The 23326-nt window shown below is 43.4% G+C and overlaps 2 protein-coding genes across 2 annotated transcripts in view; one reads left to right on the plus strand and one right to left on the minus strand.

Moving 5' to 3' along the window:
* The window catches only part of SYN2 (synapsin II), a 189097-nt gene that overhangs the window by 30606 nt on the left and 135165 nt on the right, over positions 1–23326 (minus strand). The window contains exons 6-9 of the mRNA XM_058813189.1: positions 12449–12511; positions 9965–10107; positions 4716–4790; positions 927–1029 (exon numbers count right to left, since the gene is read on the minus strand). Coding sequence (XP_058669172.1) covers positions 927–1029; positions 4716–4790; positions 9965–10107; positions 12449–12511 — 384 coding nt within the window. The remainder of the gene's footprint in view (positions 1–926; positions 1030–4715; positions 4791–9964; positions 10108–12448; positions 12512–23326) is intronic.
* The window catches only part of TIMP4 (TIMP metallopeptidase inhibitor 4), a 31890-nt gene continuing 31356 nt past the window's right edge, over positions 22793–23326 (plus strand). The window contains exon 1 of the mRNA XM_058813190.1: positions 22793–23076. Within this exon, the coding sequence (XP_058669173.1) occupies positions 22905–23076 (172 nt within the window). The 5' untranslated portion in view covers positions 22793–22904. The remainder of the gene's footprint in view (positions 23077–23326) is intronic.

Raw genomic sequence — 23326 nt, forward strand, 5'->3', positions numbered from 1 at the left:
ATTCCAGACAACAGCAGGAATTATCACACTTCCATCCACTCTTTTTATTTCTTTTTTTTTTTTTTTTTTAATTGCAAGGTCTATTCTGCACCCTGATTAAAATGCTCTGCAGCTCTGAGAATTCTGGGCTTTAGAAATTATGTCTGACTGTGGCATGGAAAATCAAGGGATTTGTTGAGTAGCAGTCTCAGTCAATTATAGAATTTGCAGTGGTTATTTAATTTTTTTAAAGCTTGCCCTTTTTGCTTTATCAGTTTTTTTGGAGTGAGGAGATTCTGGAGCTCTTTGCCCACCTCCTGAATAAAATTCTAGGAACGTGGAAGGTGCTGAAGAAATGGTGATAGGTAAGTGATGATAATTTGTTTTATGGCTACACAAAATGATATTTCTCCATAAAAAAAACCTCAAAGGAAATGAAAAACTTCAACTTTTCAAAATTACCTACAGCAGAAACTTCTGATTCATGAGGATTCAGATCTTCAGGGCAATATTTAGGCTACAAAAAAAAGTAAAGTTGTTTCCACTTCATCCTTAATCTCCCTTTCCAGGGCAAGGTATAATTTTGTTGGGGTTCCCTTGGGATGGTGCTATCTATAAACCTTCCTGGAAAAGCTGCTGAGGCTGCTCAGGAAAGAAACCATCAGGGTTGGCAAAATGTGCCATCCACATTTGGCTTTGTTTTGCATTTTGTGTACATTTCCTCCAACACCAGAAGACATTCCCATCCATAGGGTTACATTTTCCAGCAAGTTTTGCCACTAATTTGGACCTGTGGCTTTGTATCATGTTTGAAACAGTGCTCAAAAATACACAGCCTTGCCTGAAACACAAATAAGGCAATGCCCAGCTATCAGAAAGGTTCTTTCCTTGGCTGTTTGTAATATGTAAAGGCAGATATTAAAAAAAAAAAAAGCAGGATTTCTTACCTCAAAAATATAATCTTTTCCATCCTTCCCATGTACAGCTTTAACAGCACAGATGTCCAAGCCACCAAATATTTCAGAACAGGTGTCAACCCAAAGCTTGTACCTGTTTCACAAAAATAATTTGCTCTGTGAGTGTCTCATCAGGCTCTTGATTTTCTAGAGGCTCACCTAATAACATATTTAGTATTACATTCAGAATTTTTACTTCATTAAATTCAGAATTTTCACTACATTGGATGGGTCTGGCTCCTGTATCAGGAAAATGAGTGAGGCACCATCCTAGATTGTGGCCCAATGTTTTCTAATGGAGCCAGGATGGTTTTATTCCTACAGCACTGAGCAAAAGGAGAAACCCAGGCAGGAAAACCCTGCAGGTGATGCAAAAGGACAAAAATATGGCATGATGGGGGTTGTGGAGCATGCAGACAAGGGGTATGTTCTTCATGTAGGGTTATAGACAACTACAGCACTACCCAAGTGGAATTTAAATAATTCCAAAGAATTCTACAACTCCTAAAAAGGCAATTTCATACAGAGTTGTGCACAAAAATTCTTCAGTTTATTTTGTAATGTCATGGTAAGAGACTGAGGGTGGACTCTTCACCCATCCTACCAGCAGCAATATGATTTATTTTCATTTTTTCTCCATGAATAGAGAGATTATCTGACCAACAAGGGGGTGGGGAAGGATTTATTTATAAGAAGAATGAGGCAGTTCCTGTGATTCCTGTAGCACAAGCTCTGAGAGCCCATAGACAAGGACACCAAAGGCACTGGGAATGTTCAGTGACTCCAGCAGGGTGGGCAGGGAGGAAATGATCCTGGAGTGATGCAGGCTGATGTCACCAACTGAAGGGCATCATTGGCTAAACAACCCCATTTTTAAAGCATTCATTGATCATGAATTTTCCTCTTGGCTCACTGCTGAGTCTAAAGCAGAGCTATTTCCTCTTCCAGCCCCTCTCCTGCTCCGGTCCTGATGATGGATTTGCCACCTCATAGTATTTTCCAGAGAAAAAATCCTTCTGCTGTAATAAACACAGCATTTGATTTCATTGTGGGATCAAGGGAAATTCCTTGCTGGGCTGAGAGTCTGATTCATGTATAAATATCTTCAGTAACAGCATCCTTTCCAAGTAAACTTGTTAAATCACATTCTTGATATTTTCTTATATCTAATCTGTTCCAATGGAAAAGTTTTTCTTTTAAGCAGAATACAAAGAAATTGATTTGAAAAGATCCTGATGGTAATATCTTAGCAATGAAAATAACTTTTTTTTTTCCTGTGAGAAACATGGTTTTTGTCCAGTATAAGAGGGTTTTTTGGATGCCTGACAAATTCAACATCTGTAGATGCACGGGCTGCCTGGACTTTTTGCATGCACTTGCTTATAAATAATTTATTCTTTTTTGGCTGTAGAATATTGTGTATCTTAGAAAGTCACAGGGACAACAAAACTTGTCTTGAACAGTAAATATCTGGACTCGAAATGGAAACAACACCGAGGACATTTTCTCTAAAACACTGCAACATCAATCAGATTTATGAAAGTATATCTAAAAGCCCATCTTCTGCCAACAAACACAGAGCTGGAAAATCCATTTGGGAAGAGAGGTTTTGGATGGAGCAGCCTGGAGTGTTTGAAACCCAAGGCTTGCACAGTGGGTTTGACAAAAGGTCATGGGCCCTCTTTTCCCAGAGCCAGTGGGAGCAGCAGAAATAAAGGAGAAAGATAAAGGATAAAGATAAAGGGTTGGTCCCGGGGGCAATACCAGGTGTGCCAGGGGAGGTGGGCACAGTTTGGAACAGGGGTAAATGAGGAATTGTGACCCCTCTCCCTGTCCCTTCCTGCCACTCTCTTCTTTTTTCTCTGAATTTCTGCCCTGAGGTTTGCGGCCAGCCAGCAATGCCCACCAGGCAGTGCCTTCAAGGCACTTCCTGCCCATCCATGGATGTATTAAAACCAAAATTAAAGATAAAGGATTGCTCCCAGGGGGCAAAGCAGGTGTGCCAGAGGAGGTGGGCACAGCTGGCACAGCTCGGGGGGCAGCAGAAGCTTTGGAACGGGGGGAAATAGGGGTAAATTAGACATATTGACCCATCTCCTGTCCCTTCCTGCCACTCTCTTCTTTATTTTCTGAATTTCTGCCCTGAAGTTTGTGTCCAGCCAGCAATGCCCACCAGGCAGTGCCTTCAAGGCACTTCCTGCCCATCCATGGATGTATTAAAACCAAAATTAAAGACAAAGGATTCATCCCAGGGGGCAATACCAGGTGTGCCAGGGGAGGTGGAATTGTGACCCCTTTCCCTGTCCCTTCCTGCCACTCTCTTCTTTCTTCTGTGAATTTCTCCTCCCTGGTGGAACCATATCCACCTTTCCCATGCTTTTGGCCCTACCAGCTGAAGGAAGTTTGGTTTTGCTGGCTGGTGTGCTAATGGGAAAATCCCCAGTCTGCTCTAATTGACTCCACTGAAAAACAGGAGCAGGGGCAGAGCTCAGGGAGCATTTCCAGCATTCCCAGCAGGAGCAGGGGAGCATTTCCCATCCCTGGCCCTGCTGTCCTGGGGGCACAAGTGGAGTTTGTGTGTTCCAGCAGCCCACGGGCTGTAATTACACAGCCCAGAGCTCACAGGGAGCACACAACCTCACTTTCTGCAGGGAGGTGGGAGGGAATGAGAAAGGGAAAATAATGTGGCTGCAGGCCATGCCCAGAGGGGAGAGCAGTGAGGACACAGTCTAGACAGGGCTTGGACAGCAGGGAGCTGGAATTCCCGTCTTTCTTTCTTGTTTTCACCTTTCCAGGGCAGGCGATGCTTCTGTTCCTGTGTCTCCCTCAGCTCCTAAGAGGCACCAAGTTGTAGGTTTAAAAAAAAAGCCCCAAACAAACAAACCAGGACTAATGTTGAACTTTAAAACACCTTTTAAATTCCACTTTCACCGCACAGAGTTTAGTTCAGCTTCCACTGGTGGCAGCCTTTGGAGAAGCTGAACAGCAGAAAATCCACAGCCATTCAAAAGCCTCTGAGATTTTGTTTTGCAGGGAAAAGAGGTTTATGGGTTGTGGAGCAAATGAGGGGGATTGAGAAAAGAGTTCTGAGCTTCAAAGTGCTGCTGCATGAATGTTTTCAACTGGACTGCAGGAATTATCCAGGATAAGAATGGGAAAGAAAAGGAAAAGCACAGTAAACCAAAGTACAGAGCTGGAATGATGGCACAGGGGAAATAAAGCTTCAGTGTATCCCAGCAACAGGGGAAAAAGCCTCACAGTGCACTTGAGTGGAAATTTATAAAATGAAAAGTAAGGAGTTTGGGATTGAAAGTAGAAAAGAGAAATGGGATTTAAATAGGGAAAATAGAATTTAAATAGGCAGACTGGATTGCTTGGTTATGTAGGGGAGTGGTAGGATGTAGAAGGAGGAAAGTTTAAAAGAGGTGTGAGACTGGTGGATAAGAGAGGGCAAGTGAACCAGGAGAAATGACTGACAGGTCAATCTGTGAAATTCAGTTTTCTGAAGGGAATTCCAGACATTTTCTAGGAGCAGATGTGGATGTAGGAACCCAGGGGCTCACATAACCCCTGGGGCTGTGAGTGTGGGTGGGTAACTCTGAAGCCACGTGGAACTCCTGCCTCTGCTCTCTCCTCTGACTGAGAGATTCCTTTTCCCCGAATGAACACAATGCATGCACTTACTGTGACTTGTGTACCAACAGTGGCATTCTTTAAAAATCCACTTCAAATCAAACTCTGTTAATTCTTTAATTACCTTTGACACGAGACTCCACTTACTTATCTGACATAGCAATTTGTTCCAGCATGGCAGAGCCCGTGTTTGTCTTCCAGTTCCCGGATATGGAAGTTCTCCTGAAAGGGGGAAAACATTACAAAGGCAGCCAGGGGTTTCACATTCCCATCATCAAATGCCTCTGCTTTTCCCATGAGTGCAGCAGCAGTACTGACACCTTTTCCCCAGCTGGCAGCTTGGAACCGAGCATCTGAACCGTGAGGGGTTGGAAGAGCATTGTCAGGAATACACTTTGTACTGGAGGGACAAAGAGTGGCTGGGAAATTTCTGTTCCCCATTTATTTATTTAAGTTGTTTTCTAAAAACTCAGCCTGCTTTGATGAAGGGGCAGTGTTAGAAATGAGCTGGTGCCAGCTACAAAGGAACTGAATTATCTGTAACACGCTGGCACTGCAAAGGTAAATGTCAAGAAGCTTCAGCTTCTCCTTTCAAACCCACCCCACTGTGTCCCAACACTCAAAAAGCAACACTTTTATGTTTCTAACACCTCTGAAGTGATTTCAGGTGTGTTTTGGAGCTGGATTTTGGTTCCTCCTCCAGTGTTCACTCTTTGCTATTTACTGATATAACCTAAACACTCTGTGTCAATTCACCTTCTTCTATTTAACCTCTAAGAAAGAAAAAAATCCATGTGAAGGTTTTTTCCCTCTCAGACCTTAGGGCTGGGAAGATTACTGCTTTGTGAAAGCTAAATGCTGTACTGGGAACAGGCTGTGCATACAAGTTATGAAGTGTTTCCAGTTAGTAAAATCAAGAGAACATCTGCAAAGCATTAAAAGTGTATCAGGCAGCAGCCAGAGCTCTCTTTCCATGTCCCATTAAGTTAATTATGAGGGTCAGTAGCAATTGTGGGGGAATGTTGATATTTCTCTGGGACCTTCATAAAATTTAAAGTTCTTCTGTGATGCCATGTCCTGTGTTGTAGAGAGAAAAGAGAGATGGGAAGGGGAAGGGGAGAGAAGGGAAGGAGAAGGGAGAAGAGAAGAGAAGAGAAGAGAAGAGAAGAGAAGAGAAGAGAAGAGAAGAGAAGAGAAGAGAAGAGAAGAGAAGAGAAGAGAAGAGAAGAGAAGAGAAGAGAAGAGAAGAGAAGAGAAGAGAAGAGAAGGTGCTTGTTGAGTGTTGTGTGTAAGGAAACCTCAGCTAGCAGAGAGGTTGTGTGTGATTTCTGCTCAGTTTTTTAAGGTGGTGTTTATATACATATACATGTGCCTGCTTAAAAATTAATAATTTTAGGCTCATTACTACTCCACACAGACATTTGGCATCAGAGAGAAAATTCCACAAATCACAATTCAATCCTCTTGCAGACTTCTTATGGGAATTGATCAGAATGCACCCTTTTAGGCATCTTTTAGGAAAGAATATGTAACTAAATCAGGAGAAATGGTTATCCTGAAGGCTTTTAGCCAGTATTTAGCTCAAGATTCTCAGCTGCAGCGATGGAATCTCAGCACCACTGACTGGAGACACAAAGAGGGCCAGATTGAAGCCCTATTTTCCCTCCACACTGGGAAAAGCCCCTGCAGAAGTCTCCCAGTGGATGCTTGGCTGGCTGTGAGGATGCTGCGGGGGTCAGAGCAGGGCTGAGGGATGCTGTGGACACTGAATTCACTGGTGGGATCTCAGGAGGTTGTGGGTTTGACACAGATGAACTCCAGAATGAGAGATCATGGTGAACTGATCCAAAACTACCCACCCAGATACCCTAAGCCCTAGAGATGATTTCTGTAATTATATATATGAAACATGCAGGCTTCCCACCCTTCTTCACGTCTGATAATTGCCAGGAGCCTTTCACATCATTATTTCCTCCTCTTTAACCAAACACTGAACAATAAATAAAACAACTCCTACACCTTTAAGTGCTTTACACTTAGGCTTAACATGTTTATAATCGATTTGGTCTTTGCAAGAAGGAAGAACTGTTTTAGAATTGCTAAACAATTCATAGTAACTTGAGCTTCCCCTTTTCCAACACCTTCCTGCTTTATTTAGTAGCATTTGCAGTATCCAATCCAAATTGCTGGGACAGGGACTTGTCATCAGAAAAATATGTAGAAATGTCTGCCTACTATTCTTGGGTAGGCAGCCTGCTCTGTGGTTTGATCCTCCAGCACTATTCCTCTGCTTGATGTGCTTTACTTTTGGTTTATTGACCTTTTGATCAAAGAACTGTAAGCCTTGGACTCGCAGTCCTGCTTTTGGAGGGGAGATTTAGATACAGAGCTTTTGTACTTCTGTTTTTCTACATGGTGTGTGACCCTTTTAAACTGGATTTCCTTGAAGTCAGCTGAACGCTGCCCGGGTGCCCAGGGCAGTTAAGTGTGTGTCACACAGCCTCCAGAGGGGCTGTGGTATTTACAGGGATCCAATCCTGCTTTTTTGGCCATAATCTCTACTGACAGACGATAAGCACCAGCGTTTGGTGACTCATGGATCCACTTAAACCACAATTTCCCACAGAATTATAAACCCGAGGCTCTTAATAACTCTCTTTAAACTACAAAAACAAATGTTCAGCTGGTATTTTTTGTGGTGGCTCTCTAAGTGCTCTGTTCCTGTGTCACAGAGCAAAATGAGAACCAGCTGTAGAACAATATTCTACTGACATCATGTATATGTATGTGCACATGAAGAATTCTTCAGACATTTGGTAAATCTTCTCCTTTCCACGCCGCTTTGTAATAACGAGCCCGTATTTCATTTTGGTGTGTGATAAAGAATCTGGAGAAAAAAAATGATCACTAGGCTTTTAGCATTTGGATGAACCCAGAGTTTCTGAGTAGAAACTTAAAAATAAATAAAAAGGTAGGAGGAACAGGCTGTCATTTTAACTTATTTTTGCTGTCCCTTAGGCCAACTGCTGCTTCTGCAGAGAAGAAACATTTATGTTTCAGAATGATAAATTTACCAGGGCTGACTCTTCCAAAATTATTCCTGACACTGAACAGCATTTAAATTTCAAGTCAAAAGGGGAAAAAAAAAGCAGGGCTTTCTTCTACAAAATGCTGTGGTCCGATTTCTATCACAGGGGATGAACCCAGCGCTGCATCTGGTACCTGACCATGCATTGGAGGCATCAAGTGCTGGGCCTTATCCCTTTCCCACGCACACTAAAGTGGGAAAAATCAGCTCTGTTTATTTGGGAAGGGGAAAGATGGGCAGCACAACACAAGGAATCTGCCTGCCAAAGAACTGACAGGAGAGGAAATAGAGGAAAGAGAGGAAAAGAGAGGAAAGCCCCATGCAGGCCTGCAGAGTGGCTTGGGAAGGTGTGTGGGGAGAAGAGGGGACTGGGAGCAGGCCCAGAGCCAGGCTGGGAACAGCTCTGAGGAGGATCCAAGGGCTCAGGGACATCCTGGGGACATCCTGGGAATGGGAACAGCTCTGGCATGAGGGGACAGGACTGAGGGACAGGAAGGTTGGAGCAGGCTGGGAAACCAGTAGGACTGGAGCATGGCATGGCCCAGACAGGGGGACGGACAGAAGGGACACTGGTGGGGCTGCCAGAAAAGCAGGATGGGATCCTCAGAGAGGGGAAAATCAGGTCTGGAGCAGCAGTGTGAGACAAACCCCCAGAACTGGAATCAACCCTCCTGGGAAAGCTGGGGGATAAAAGCTGTAACATCTGCTTAAGGATCTGGAGCCTCCAGGGAGAGGTGGGGAAGGCCCAACACACCTGAGTTCCGCAGGGAGCTGAAATCACAGTCCTGTATCACCAAAACCACGGAATATTCCAGAAACTTCTGCATCCTCATGAGCTGTTTGGGTGTCCTGCCTTGGTCACTCTCTAACTCACATTTCCAGCACGCTGATTTTGCAGTGCTCAGTGAATTCTGGGTTCAGAAGCACTGGGTGTCCCCATTGAGGGTGGGTCTGACCCATGGGAACTGTGCTTCCACCAGATCTGTGCTCTCCTGAGCCCCTCAGTGGGAGGGAGCAGGGATTTTTGAGCACTTTTGGGAATTTTGGGTTTTGGGAAGCCAGACCTTGGATTTTCTTTCCCAAGTGCCCCCTCAGAACCAGGTGAGGGCAGAGCAGCAGATCTGTGCCAGCAATGTCTGGGTGAGAGCTCCAGAGTGTGTGGCCTTCCAATATCAACCTAAAGAGAGAAATGCTTCCCCTTATCCCACCCTGGACCAAAGTTTCTATTTCTTCATGGCTGTTCTGAATTATTTGGTTCTTAACATCAACCCTGTCTTTTAAATTATAAAATATTTTATGGATTTGCTTTAACCCAACTCCAGCTTCTCTCAGTGTTTACAGTGTGCTTGCAATTTTTTATTGATAAAGAACCTGACTGTACCTTACAAATGATTTACAAAGATTTGCTGATCCTTCCAATGTTCAGGAGTTCCTTGAGAAATAATGTTCAGGAGTTCCTTGAGAAATATCCCTGTGTCTGGATGTGGGTGTGGACATGTAACTGTGTATTTTTTATCCATGTTCTGGTACATTTTCCCTGCCTCAGGATGGTAAGTGTGAAGGAACAAAGGCATGAGATGACCTAACTTGTCACAAAATGAGAAATGAAATGAGTGTTTGTCAGATTACACTGCCTGATAATTGAAAGAGAGTAACAATCTGCGTAAACAGAGACCAGAGCTCAACTGCTGCCTCACAACTGGTTTGCTGCTCCAACTGAATGTCATCTGTGAAGCTGAAGCATCCCCTGAGCCTCTCCTTTAGCCATGGCCTTCAAACAAACACCTGGACTCCAACATGAGAAGGGGTTTTCATGATTCTGTGAAGGCCACTCCAAGATTGGATTGTGTCTTTGATGGGTTATGTTGAAAGGAGAGGACTTTGTTCCATTAAAGTGTGACAGTTAAGCTTGTTTTGTGAATGAATGCCATCCAACTTATCCTCAGAGGGGGGAAGAAAAATGTGAAGAAAATTTAGCCTTAAATTGATGAAAAGATACGAAGAAATCTGAGTTAACCTCTGTGCAACCAAACCCTCTTCCAACTGCTCCTTTCTTTAAATTAAAATACTGAACACAAGTTAGCAGCAAAACCCCTCTGGCAGGCTCGCCTGGTGTCTCATCCTCCTCCTCCCAGCCACAACCAACTGATAGAAAGAATTTGGATAAATCCAGAAAGTTTTAAATACTCTTTCCTTAGAGTGTGACAAGGGAGGCACCATCTCAGAGACTCCTCCAACACCCTTTCATCTCACTGGTGCTTATCAACTTTGAAACAAAAGTAGGAAAGAACATAAGGATTTGGCTCACATGTATGCCTTGTAGTTACTGCCTATTTTTTGGATCCTGATGTCATATTTGGAGTCTATGAAGGGCTCAGTGGTGGCGTAGGTCTGAGTGAGTGCTACCACGCTGGCTATGTCCTGAAAATCGTAGTGGTTGTCTACCTTGATCTGGAGCCATCAAGCCACAAGAACACAGCACAGACAAGAGAAGAAAAGAGTAATTAGGAATAAAATGTGGAATTCGGTTGCAAATTCATGAGAATCATGGTTTTGACAGCATTAAAAAAATCTGATATTTAATCTGATTTCTAGGTCTTGTAACATTCCTGCTTTAATACATCTAGTTTTCTAGGCAAAATATTACCTGCTCATTTGGAGAAAGCAATTTGCAGGCACTGAATTTTATTTTGGGTTGGGGTTTTTGTTTTGTTTTGGTTTTTGTTTTGGTTATTTAGTTTGTTTGTTTTTGTTTGTTTTTGGGGTTTTTTTGATGTTAGTCAATTATAGATCTTCAGGCCTCAAAATTAATTTTTTTTATATGTGACATGCAATTCCAATTCCAATGGATGCAGATTCATGTTGGTTCTGTAAATTGCTCTGGTAGCTGAATACACGTGGAGCCCACCAGGAATTTTGGCATCATTCCATCAGCTTTTCCCATGAGGGAGGAGCCGAAGGGTCCTGATATCCTGGGGAGGGCAGGAGCACAGGGAGCAGATTTTATTCTCATTTTTCCATTATTCTCATTTTCCCATTATTCTCATTTTCCCCTCTGCTCTGAAGGAGCTGGGCTTTCCAAGGTTGGGAATTCCAGGGCTTTCCAGGGGTGGGAATTCCAGGGCTTTCCAGGATGGGATTTCCCAGGTGTGGAACGCTCTGCTGAGGTGTGAGTGACCCTAAACCATCAGCTTTACACCTTGGAGGAACAGGGGCATGGACAGGTGGGGAATGCTGATCTAGGGGAGAGGAGAAGCAGATTTTGGAGGACAGAGGGAGGACAGAGACATCACCTCTGGAGAGGGAGGACAATCCCTGTGGGGATTAGAGCTGGGCAAGCAGGAGTGAAAGGGGCAGAAGAGGGAAGTGGGGCTCTGATCCAAAGGGCATTTCAGAGTGGTGAGGAGCTCAGGATTGCCCATGGTGTCCAACATGAGGAGTTTGCAGCTCTGTGCAAGCCCAGCACACCCTGGTTGCTTCTCCTTCTCCTGGGACTGGAGAACCTGAGGGCCACGGCTGGGAGGTGGCACAATAAAGGGAATTTGGTGCCCCCAGCTCTCTGATGGAGAAAGACACAGAGTAATTTGCCATCTGAGAGCCAAAAACCAGACGTGAGGCCTGGTTTCAACTTGATTTTCTGAAGACTGACTGGGCTGTGTGGGTTTAAGTGGGACCTCTGGAAATGCTGCTGCCAGCAGTGCCCTCAGGGAGGGCTGGGCTGCCAGGGGAACCTTCCTCTGCTCTCTGATTGAATTCAGTCCTGGAGGGTTTGAAATATTTCATAGCTAAAAGGAAAAATCATTTCTAGACATTCAATGCGAGGAACATTTCTGGGCATTATTTCCCCTTTTCTCTAAATGAGAGGTTAATATCCAAAGTACAGCATAAACATTCTAACACTTCACATATGCAACCCACAGAAAGTGCAGTTTAATTAGTGGTTCACTCTGCTCTGAATTAAATTGCCTGCTGGACTTGCAATGATTTACTAAATATGAAACAAAGCAAAACAATCATAGGCAAAAAATAACATACAGTACAAGTTGTAATTAAATCCGTTTTCTATCTCTAAATAGTGGAAAATATTATGCTCATGGAGCTTTGGAGATTCAGGATGATAAATGTAAATATTCTCTGATTAACTGATTTAAAATCTAACCACTTCTAGCACTGAAGTGTTTTCAGTGGGTGAAGTTACCCTGCAAGCACTAGAAGTTGGCACTGATAGCAGTGAAAATGGGATTTAAATGCTCTCCCACTGGCCCTGCACTGTGAGATAAGTGACACCAAAACATCTGTACTCACCACTGAAATGCAATTACTTTGGAGAAAGAAAGCAGCAGTTATACAGAGGTATGAAACAATCACAGACAGCACATCAAGATAGGAAATCAACGTTCAGTACCAAGCCGAAACCAACAAAGAACCAAGGCAAAACCTTCCCACACTCCCAGCTCCAAAAAGTTGGATTGTGCAACAGACCTTGACTCTTGAAGAGTTTCAGTGCAGACAATACATTAATAAACAAGGTTTTGCTTGCAGAAAGCATCTCAGCACAGTTCAAAGCACATCCCACACGGGGCAACTCTCAAACTGCAAAGGCCAAGTTGTAAAAGTACTTTGGGCATGGCTTAATTTTCCTAGAGAGAGATGCTTTCTTGGCATGGACAGGCAGAGATTTGCAAGGGGCGATCCAAGACATAAATAAAGGTAAAATCTCAGGGGGGGAAGGAGCATGCACAGGTAAGGGACAACCCCCAGGCTCCCAACATGCAACAAATAGCATCTGCACCTTTCCCATGCCTGAGTGAGCATGTCCAATCTTCACAACAACAGGAAAGGTTGGCATTGTGAGCTGGGGGAACAAAACAGGAGCATTAGAGAAGAGAGAGACCAGGAGATTAAACAGCACCATCAATTGAAGCATGGTCATAATGTGGCCAAAGCTGTTCTGGCCACGTGGAGCCTCAAACTGCTCATCTCTGTGTGCTGGTGACTTGCTGGGTGTGTTTTCTGAGCACAGTGTTATTCCCAATACAGCCCATTGGTGTTCTTAACTTTTCTTAATCTTAACATTTTTTGTATGTCCTTTAACTTCACTTTTTAAACTGAATTTCTCCTGTTTCCTATTTTAAGCTTAAGGTTGGCATTGTGAACTGGGGGAAACAAAACAGGAGCATTAGAGAAGAGAGGAACCATGAGATTAAACAGCATCATCGAGGGAGATTATAGAAGCGTGGTCATAATGGGGCCAAAGCTGTTCTGGCCATGTGGAGCCTCAAACTGCTCATCCTCTGTGTTCTGGTGACTTGCTGGGTCTATTTTCTGAGCACAGTGTTATTCCCAATACAGCCAACTGGTGTTCTTAACTTTCCTTAGTCTTAACATTTTTTGTCTGTCTTTTAACTTCACTTTTTAAACTGAATTTCTGCTGTTTTCTATTTTAAGCTTAGCTTCTGTGTTTTCTGACCCACAAACTCACACTCTCCAAGGCTGTAATCAGCAATGCTGCCAAATTAACCACCTTTTCCCCTTCATTTCCACTATTTAATTGGGCTGTAAATACATTTTCTGGCCACTTATGAAAGCAGTGATGTCTAATTCACAAAAACTTGCTTTAAAGGCAGCTCCTAGCTTGCGCTACAGAACATCTGAGTTTTCTAGGGAAGGCTCCAGCTTCTGCCCAGAATGCAGGGAATAACTTGGAATAATCCAACCACTGAGTAGGAAATCAAATATACAGAAGCATAAAAAACACTTTATCCACTGAAATGGGAGTTCTTCTGACCCTCAAAAAGTGCTGTGGATGACCACTTTTACTTCCATCATTCACTTGAAAAAGTTTGAGCTCTCCCAGTCATGGCCATGGTTGGCACTGCTTTTTTCCACTTAAAATTTGCATCTATTGAACCTCTATCACTCAAGCACAAACCTCATTTCACAGAAGAGGTTTATAACTAGGAATAAAAAGCTGAACACCTTCAACATGTGATTAAACTGGGCAGCAGAAGGACAGTGTTACAGGCTCCAAACCCTCCCTTTAGTGCCTTACTCCAGCACAGTAAATACAGCCAGAGGCAAAGCTGATGCTCTGGAACATAAACTAAGAATTGCTGGAGGTTTTATGAGACACTGACTGGTTTCAGAATGACCAGAAGCACTTGCATTACACAGTAAAGGTCACCCCTACAGGAATTTGGGAATGAAATTCTTGCTAAACTGCAGCCACCAAAGTTCCTGCTTAGTCAGCATCCAGTCACTGCTGTATCACTTTCAGATTTTGAATCAGGCTCTTTTGTTTTTTCAATTCTTGAGGGTAGGAGGGGAACAAATCATAGCCAGAGTGGAGATTCATCAGGGCAGCAGCACATTTCTGTGTCTGAGCTGCAAACCACTGCAGAGGGGTTTGTCATGGAAATGCTGCAGACCTCTGAGCGCAGCAGTGCAGATGGCACTCCTGTAATTAGCAGGGCCACGGATCTTCCTGTGATCACAAAGCTCTGGAATCCTCTGGGGCCCACAGCAACCAACACAACTCGCATTAAAAAAAATTAAAAAGAAAATGAAAATAAAAATTAAAAAGAAAACAAAAATAAAAAACTTCTTCCTGTGATCCCAAAGCTGTGGAATCCTCTGTGGCCCACAACAGCCAACACAACTCACATTAAAAAAAGTAAAACAAAAGAAAAATAAAAAAAAAAAAACAGGAAAAGAAAACAAAGTGCTTTCTCCCTCAAAAAAGTGCACTAACATCATTTTCTCTGGGCCCTGATCCTGAGATTCCACAAGCTCCACCACATCCCAGCACAGACTGAGGGAACAGGCCCTGGACACTGCAGCTCAAACTTCAGAGAGGAAAAAACCAGGCAGGCAAAATTCAATAATTTTTCTTGTTGGTAGCTGTCCCTGGGACAAGTCCATGAAGTTCAGCAGTTGTTGTTTTAGGTTTTGAGCATCTTTTCCTTTATTGCTGCTCTGATTGGATTTATCCCAGTTTTTCCTCTGCCATGGTGCAGCACCTCTCTGCCACCAACTCATTGTCATGGGACTGTTCTGCCAAGGAAACCAGAAATGTCCCATGGAAATGACAGAAAACTTGACCTGAATCCTCCCATCCCATTCCCAATCTGCTCTTTTTCAGGCACTCCCCAGACTATTTTTGCATTTAGTGAACATTTTATATGATAAAAGTGTGATAGTGACAGTGAAAATTTACCAGTTCCATGGATTTCCCTTTAATTTGCATTATAATTACTGATAATTATAATTTATATTATAATTACTGCTACAAAATCTGTTTGCTTTGAAAAGTGTTACTGAGGGGAAAACACCATTTTGCAAAAATATTGCAGATTCTTGACAGCTTTCTTAAAATCAGGAAAGTAAAAATTCTATTGAACCTCTATCAAGCACAAACCCCATTTCACAGAAGAGGTTTATAACTAGGAATAAAAAGTTCTAAACATTCTAAAAATTCTACACTCTAAAAATTCAGACATTTAATTCTGGCAATTAAAAACTGAAGGGAAAATCCCAAAGAGCAACCAGAGAAATTGAGAAATCTGCCAAGTTCATAAATGTGAGAGATGGAAGGGTCTGCACTGCATGAGCCCTTCCACACGCATATAAGATACACAAAATACAGCAGAATAAAAAATAGGATTAGCAGGAGGTCTAACTTCAAGAGCAAGGCAATAAACTACCATTATTAATTAGACAGAAACCAGAATATTTGGCAAAGGTGGAGTAGAATTTTCAAAATGTATAGTCATATATGAATATGATTGGACTGGTAATAAATATTGGTAGCAACTGGAAAAACTCCTGGCTCCTTAAGGAACACATATGCAAACAGCTGAGGAACACACTGACATTGGCCAATCCAATGCCATTAATCAAAATAACAACAATGAAAATTCAAATTTTATCCAAGGAGGATAAATGTCACTTCTAGGTGAGCGTGAAAATCTAAAAAGCCAGTTCATTTCATTATTCCCTTACTGATGTCACAACAGCAGGGATAATTATTATTAATTATGGTTTCTTAGCATTTCATCTGCATCAACTTTTAAAATTTAAGAATTTTTTTGTACTATGAGCTTAAAAGGAAAATATTTATTGTATCAATCTTCAGGATGTGGACACTTAAATATTTCGTAACTGTGCTTAGCTTGTTTTTAGTGTAGAAAGGAATATTCTAGTTCGATAAAATTCCAGAGTACTTCCAATATCACCCCGGCTAATGTGTGGTGCAGGTAATTCAGTGACCCAGTAGGTGGCTACAGAATTAACCAGCACAGTTCCCATCTGGATTGGTGTTTGCATTTTTCCACATGGAATGGAAATCCTTACCCTCCCCTACTGCAGAAATTTTCTGGAGTTTCTAAGTCTAGTTAATAGAGAGTTTCCCTGTGATTAAAAGTCTATTAATTAAAAATGAAACCCTCAAATTTCAGCTTCATACACCTTAGTGCTCAATGGTTCATAAATTCTACTGCAATTTAAATATTTTTGAACAATTTCAATACAAGCTGGGTTTTTTTTCCCCCAGGAGATATAATTTGAATTCTTCTAACCTTTACTTTCAATTCTTTTAACCGAGACATGGTGTGAAATATAATCAAAGACTTCTATAAAAATAGAACCAGGCAAAGATTATCTGCAAAAAAAAAGAGTTAAAAAACCCCTCTGGCTGGCAACAATACAGACAACAGAGTTTTCTGAAGGTGGTGTTCACCCTGCTTTCATGTCATCGGGGTTGAGCTGACTAGAAAAGCCACAACAGGAAAAAAAAAAAAAAAGAGGGGGTGGAGAAGCAGTGACAAAAAAACCCCCAGATGTTGCATAAACATGACTTACCTCAAGTTCAGTGTTTAAATATTTATCTTTCCAATAATCCCCAAGCAAAGTTCATTTAACCACTCTAGTTCCATGTAATTTATTTGTGGAATATGCATCAGCTTAAATCTAATTTTGCTCTGCTTACTTTGGAGGAAGGAAATTAAAAGTGAAATAATGAAGGTGGCCTTTTATTCATTTTCTTTTTTTTTTTTTTTTTTTTCTCCTTCCCAGAACCAGGCAGGAAGAGCCCTAAATCAATAAACAAGCAGCAGATGTACTTTCTCTGCTCTGTTTGGTTTGCAGAAAACACAATTTCCAGATCAAGTGGGGGCTCAGCCAGGCAGGAGCTCCGTCAGCAGCAGGGCCAGCCCAGCCCTGACCCCTCAGCACAAAACCCCACACGCTGCTGGCCCCAAAAAACACAGGCACAATTTTGGGGATGTGGAGCCACATTTTCCCCTTGGCTGCTGAAAGTGGGTGTAAAACTTTCTGTACAAGGAGTGAGGTTTGATACCAGAACTGAGAAAAACTCAGGATTTCAGGATAACCCAGAGCTGAGGAACACCCGGGGCTGGGGAGAAACCAGGATTGGGGAGAACCCAGAACTGAGGAAAACTTGGGATTTCAGGATAACCCAGCGCCGGGTACAACCCAGAGCTCAGGATAACCCAGGGCTGGGGATAACCCAGAGCTCAGGATAACCCAGAGCTCAGGATAACCCGAGGATTTCAGGAAAACCCAGGATTCTAGGATAACCCAGGATTATTAATTATTTAATACCCCTGAGCCAAGGGGGAGGCTGAGGTGATTTGTGTTATCTTTTTAGCCAGGGCAATGAGGAAATAATAGTTCAAGGGGATAAAAGGAGTAGAGCTTAAATTTATTCTTGAGAGAGAAAATTGTGCCTGATCTGTGAGTCCTTGACCCAAAATTGAAGGTTGGAGTGGTTTGTGAGCTAAGTGCAACACAGGTCCCAGGGCCACCCGAGTTCCCAGGGACACCAGTGGGGATTGGTGCAGAAATGGAAGTTCTGAGCTCCCTTTGAGGTGCCACCATCACCTGGAGAGGCTGGAGCTGCACAGAGCAGCCCCCTGAAATCAGCCAGGGCTGGAGAGGATCCTTGGTTATGGGGTGACTCCACCAGCCCACCAGGAGATCCCCCTAAAACACCTTTGTCCCCACAACTGGTGTGTGCTAAAAATCCCAGTGATCTAAATGAACACAGAGTGATCTGATGGCAGAAACTCTGCTATTAAAAATCCCAGTGATCTAAATGAACACAGAATGATCTAATGGCAGAAAGCCTGCTGTTAAAAATCCCTGATTTTAATCTCAGGTCAAAATCCCAGTGATCTAAACGAACACAGAGCGATCTGATGGCAGAAAGTCTGCCGGATTCGAACCTGCACAGCATGAAAACAGAAATTGTCATTAGGAAGGAAAACACAGAGTGTTATTGCAGTGAATCAATGAGAGCAGCTCCCACAGATCCCTGGAAGAAACTCTGAAGACAAAACTCTGCAGAAACAAATTCTGTTTTGATTCTGGCATGTCTGTGTTTAATTCATCCTTCCACCAACTTTTTGGAAAACTGCTGCCTCAAAAATCAAGTAACACTTTGCCACCTTATAAAACAATTACCCAAATTGCTGTGCCTATAAAGTGTAAGGATTTTTTCTGTAGTATTTCAGAGGTGACAGCTCTAAATTCTCTCCTGTTTGAAGCAGGCTGTAGCTCATACAGAGGCACTGGAATTTAAAATCAGTAAAAGCTCACCTATTTTGTGAAATGCTATTCTGAATTTTCAACATGATTGTACAGGTGAGGTACAGAATGTGTAGTGTGATTTCATCAGGGAAAATGAAAGTAGATTTTAGAGGTAATTGCAACTCCAAATGAGAACCAGGGAGGAAAGAACAAAGTCAAAGCATTGAGAAGGCAACAGATAAATTCTGGGTTGTTGGAAACTCAATTGGAAAGAACCCTCAGAACCTTGGGCCTATGAGCCACAGCTTAGAATTAAACACAAAATTTGATCTGAGACCTTGGAAAAGGCTCCCAAACTTGAGTGCTGAAAGCAAGAATGTGGATTTATAGTTTAAAGCAGAGACACATTAAGCTAAGTAAAAGAAAGTTTAGAGTTTTAGAGTTTAAAATATAGAAAAAATAAAAGTAGCTACATAGGTAAACAAGGAGTTTAGAAAGCAGCACTGTAGGTTTGTGTGTCATAACATGATTGGCTAAGAAAGCTCACACTGTAGCAGGAGTCTGTAAAATGAAATATTTGAAGATTAGGTCAAAAACATTAAGATCCTTGTTAGTAGCATTAATATATATAATATATATATATATATATTAATAACTCATTGAAGTTATAATAATATATATTATATATTATATATTATATTATATATTATATATTATATATTATATATTATGTATTATATATTATATAGTATATAGTATATAGTATATAGTATATATTATATAGTATATAGTATATAGTATATAATATAGATTATATATAATAATAAATATAATATAATAATATATAAAGTTATAATAATATATAATTACATATATATTAATTATATAAAATATATATATAACAATAACTTCTTTAAAAGTCTTGTCATTAAGGGTCTTGTGACCTCTAAACCGTGCTGTAATGACATGAACCAAACTCACCCTTCCTACCTATGTAGAAGATAAGAAAAATAATCAAATCATCAAACCAAATAATCAAAACAATCCAGAGGACCCATCCCAAATTCCTTCCAAAATTCCCCACAAGTGAATTATCACAATGAGTGTGGAAAATCCTGCCTGCTACCATTCTCAAATAAGATTCGTTTGCCACAACGAAGAGAAAATCAGATTGATATGGATAAAAACTTGTACTCTGTGCTCTGGGAGAGGCTAAAGCACGGAGCAGGCAGCCCAAGCAGGAGACTCTGAGAGGGCTCAAAGTGTCTGACGGCTGGAGGGACAATGAGGTGGCTGTGGCATGTCCACGGCAGTGAAAAACCCTCCCAAAATCTGTGTGGATAATCCCCCTGCAGCAGAGTTCAGTGCTCCTGACCCAGCTCCCAGAGCACCAGAGCAATGCTGTGAGCAGCACCAGGATGGACACACTGACAACTGGCTGTGCTGCAGGGATGGACAGACTGACAGCTGTCTGTCTGTGCTGCCTCCCTGGAAACATGGGCTGGGTGGGCAGGCAGCAAGGGCAGGAGGAAATCCAGCACAGCCAGGCACAGAGGAGATCCTGCAGCCCTGGGTTATCCCAGAATCCTGGGTTTTCCTGAAATCCTGGGTTTTCCTTAGCCCTGGGTTATCCTGCAGCCCTGGGTTACCCCAGAATCCTGGGTTTTCCTGAAATCCTGTGTTTTCCTTAGCCTTGGGTTATCCTGAAATCCTGGGTTATCCCCAGCCCCAGGTCATCCCCTGCCCTGAGTCATCATGAGCTCTGCGTTATCCCCAGCCCTGGGTTATCCTGAAATTATGAGTTTTCCTCAGTTCTGGGTTATCCCCAGCCCTGCCTTATCCTGAAATCCTGAGTTTTTCTCAGTTCTGGGTTATTCCCAGCCTTGCTTTATCCCCAGCCCTGGGCGTTTCTCAGCCCTGGGTTATCCTGAAATCCTGAGTTTTCCTCAGTTCTGGGTTATCCACAGCCCTGGGTTATCCTCAGCTCTGGGTGTTCCTCAGCTTTGAGTTATCCTGAAATCCAGCTCTGGGTTTTCCTAACCGTGGTTTATCCCCAGCCCTTGTTGATCCCCAGCCCTGGGTTATCCTGAATTCCTGAGTTTTCCTCAGCTCTGGGTATTCCTAACCCTGGTTTCTCCCTAGCCCTGGGTTATCCTGAAATCCTGGGTCATCCCCAGCCCTGGTTTGTCCCCAGCCCTGGGTTAACCTGAAATCCCAAGTTTTTTTCAGTTCTGGGTTATTCCCAACCCTGGTTTGTCCCCAGCCCTGGGTGTTCCTCAGCCCTGGGTTATCCTGAAATCCTGAGTTTTTCTCAGTTCTAATCCTGAGTTTTTCTCAGTTTTCCTAACCCTGGTTTATCCCCAGTCCTGTATTATCCCCAGCCCTGGGCGTTTCTCAGCCCTGGTTCTCCCCATCCCTGGTTTCTCCTGCAGCCAGAGGCTGAGGGCACAGGAGGGATGGGCAGTGGGAAGGGCAGGAAGCCCCCAGGGCAGAGCTGCCCTGGCACATCTTCCCCAGCAGCTCTCAGGGTGATGCCCTCATTCATTCCCCCATCTCCTGTCACCTCCAGAGAGTAAATATCCCAAATTCTGGAGTCCAGGGGAATCACCCAGCAGCAGGAGCCCAGGGGATTTAGTGCAGGACTCTCGTTAGAAGACAATCAATGGTGGTAATTAATGCCCACACTGCTGTTGGTAGGCACTAATAATTGGAAAAAAACCCCCCAAAAAATAGCATGGATTCTACAAGCTCAATTGAAAGTATTTAATTCTCTTCTATATCTAGAAGGTAGTGGGCAACTAATCTGCAGCTTGTCATAGAACAATTTTTAAATTTTGTTCTGAGCATAATGTTCTGCTATTGATTATGTAATTAATTTGATTGTACTAGGTAGAAAGGTCCTTAGGACACCAGAACATAGCTGGACATGTTGTTCTGGAGAATCCTGGACAAAATGTGCCTTAGGGACTGGTAGAGTGTTTGCCCAACATATTTCTTTATAATTTTAATTTTGTTGATTGAATTTGATCAAATTGGTCTATTTAGATCATCCATAACAGCAGCCCTGTGATGGAAACCAATCAATGGCTCCCAATTAACTCCTCCATCACTTCCCAGTCCGAGGTTTAGGAATTGCAGTCCCAGAGGGGCTGACCCAGGCCCTGGCAGCCCTGCCCAGGGCTTTTCCTGCCTCCTGCAGCTGGAACTCCCCTGCAAGCTTCCAGCCCTCCTCATCCCTCCCCTCACATTAAAAAACCTTACTTCTCCTAGGTAAGAATAGAGATGTTAACAGGTCTAAATTATTTTCAGGTGTTAGTCCTGGGCTGGGGTCCAATCTTATGATTTGGGGCCAAATCTTCAGATTGGAAAAGTAAAAAATCCAAGTGTGGCTGTGTGAAATCAGGACATTTTGTACAGGATTCCTGGCTCAGTGTTTGGTGTGGATCTAAAGGCTAAAAACTGGACCCAATTCTAATAATTCTGAATATTTGTGGGTTTTTTCCTAACAGACAGAGTGTGTCTTGAGGGGGATGGGAATTAAAAAGAAAAATAATCTGACCACTAATATTTGTATAACTGTTCAGAAATGAAATAAATCTGCTGCTGTAAAACATGTACACTTCTCTCTAAAGGTAACAAGCTGCTTTGGGCACACCTAAACCTCAGCCTGAACAAAATACATTTTCATGAGCCTGGATTGGAATGGTTCAGGTCATGTTAATGAATTTTCAATTCCTAGGCTCGATTTGGGTTGTGACAAAACACAGAACTATTCAAGCAGCCCTGTCCTGCATGCCAATCCAGAGATGTTCTGTATTACTCTCTAATCAAACCTCGGGTTGCTTCCTCGTGGAACATTTTTCTTCATAAAATGAGGGTGCCCACAGGTTACACGCACCCAGATTGCCACAGCAACCAAAGCTCTGAAGGTGAAAAGGGTTTCTGAACTCTGCATTTATTCCACTGAATTCCACGTCCAACACCAGCCAGGAAATACAGGCACAGAGCAGGATTTGCATTAACAAGGAACGCAGGGAAAGGGTTGTGCCTCCAAAACCACTGGGATACTTTTCCTTGCTATTCTAAATTAAACCTGCCATGAAATAACTTTGTTTAAAATGCCTTTTATTGAGGCTTTGATCTGTAATTGGTCGTTCCCTGTACCCAGCGATGCTGGAGGCTCACAAGCGGAGCATTGAGAGGTTTCCTGTCCATGAATGAAGTTCTGTCCCGCCTGCGAACGGGGACGGCAGCTCAGCAAAGCGCAGGGGAAGGAAGATCGGGAACTCAACACAGGACAGCTCTGTTCACTCGCCCAAAATAAGATCGCAGGGCTGCCTTTTAAATCCAAACCGGACGCAAACTCACTCGGAGGAGATAAAACCCTCCGAAAATCAGCTTCAGATCCGCGTAAAAGCCGGTTTTGTGCGAGCTTTTTGCCCATTCCCATTTCCACTTTCCGAGCTTCTTTGGTACGATGTCACCAATAAATGAGCTTTGAACCGCGGGAAGGCGGAGCCGGGGCTCGGCGCCGGGGCCATAAATATGAGAGTCCCATGTCCGGGTGATTTGCAGGCGGCGAGCACCGGCAGCGCTCGGAGCGAGCAGCGTTTGGTGTCCCGGGCATCCGGAGCGTCCCAGCGCACCCCAGCGCATCCCAGCGCACCCCAGCGCGGCGGAGCGTTTCCCGTGAGCGGAGCATGAGGCGAGCGGGCAGCGGGAGCCCCGGGAGCAGCCCCGGGAGCAGCGCCGGGGCCCGGGGGGCAGCGCTGGCGCTGGCGCTGTGCGCGCTGTGCGCGCTGCCCGCGCCCGTGCCCGCCTGCAGCTGCGCGCCCGCGCACCCGCAGCAGCTGCTCTGCGATGCTGCGCTCGGTGAGTCCGCGCCCGCGGAGCCTCCGCGGGGCTCTCTGCGGCCAGGGCATGGGGAAAGGCGTGGGGGGAGCGGTGCTGCGCTGCCCCGAGCGCGGGGGAATTCATGGCGAGGGTTGCTCTGATTCCCGCGCACTGCCAGGAGGGTTTGTGGGTTGGAAAGTGGCTTTTTATTTATTTTTATAAATAATAAAAAAATTTTTATATATCTATATCTATATCTATATCTATATCTATATATATATATGTTTAT

Source organism: Ammospiza caudacuta, chromosome 12 (genome assembly GCF_027887145.1).
Source record: "Ammospiza caudacuta isolate bAmmCau1 chromosome 12, bAmmCau1.pri, whole genome shotgun sequence".
NCBI classification, from domain to species: Eukaryota; Metazoa; Chordata; class Aves; order Passeriformes; family Passerellidae; genus Ammospiza; species Ammospiza caudacuta.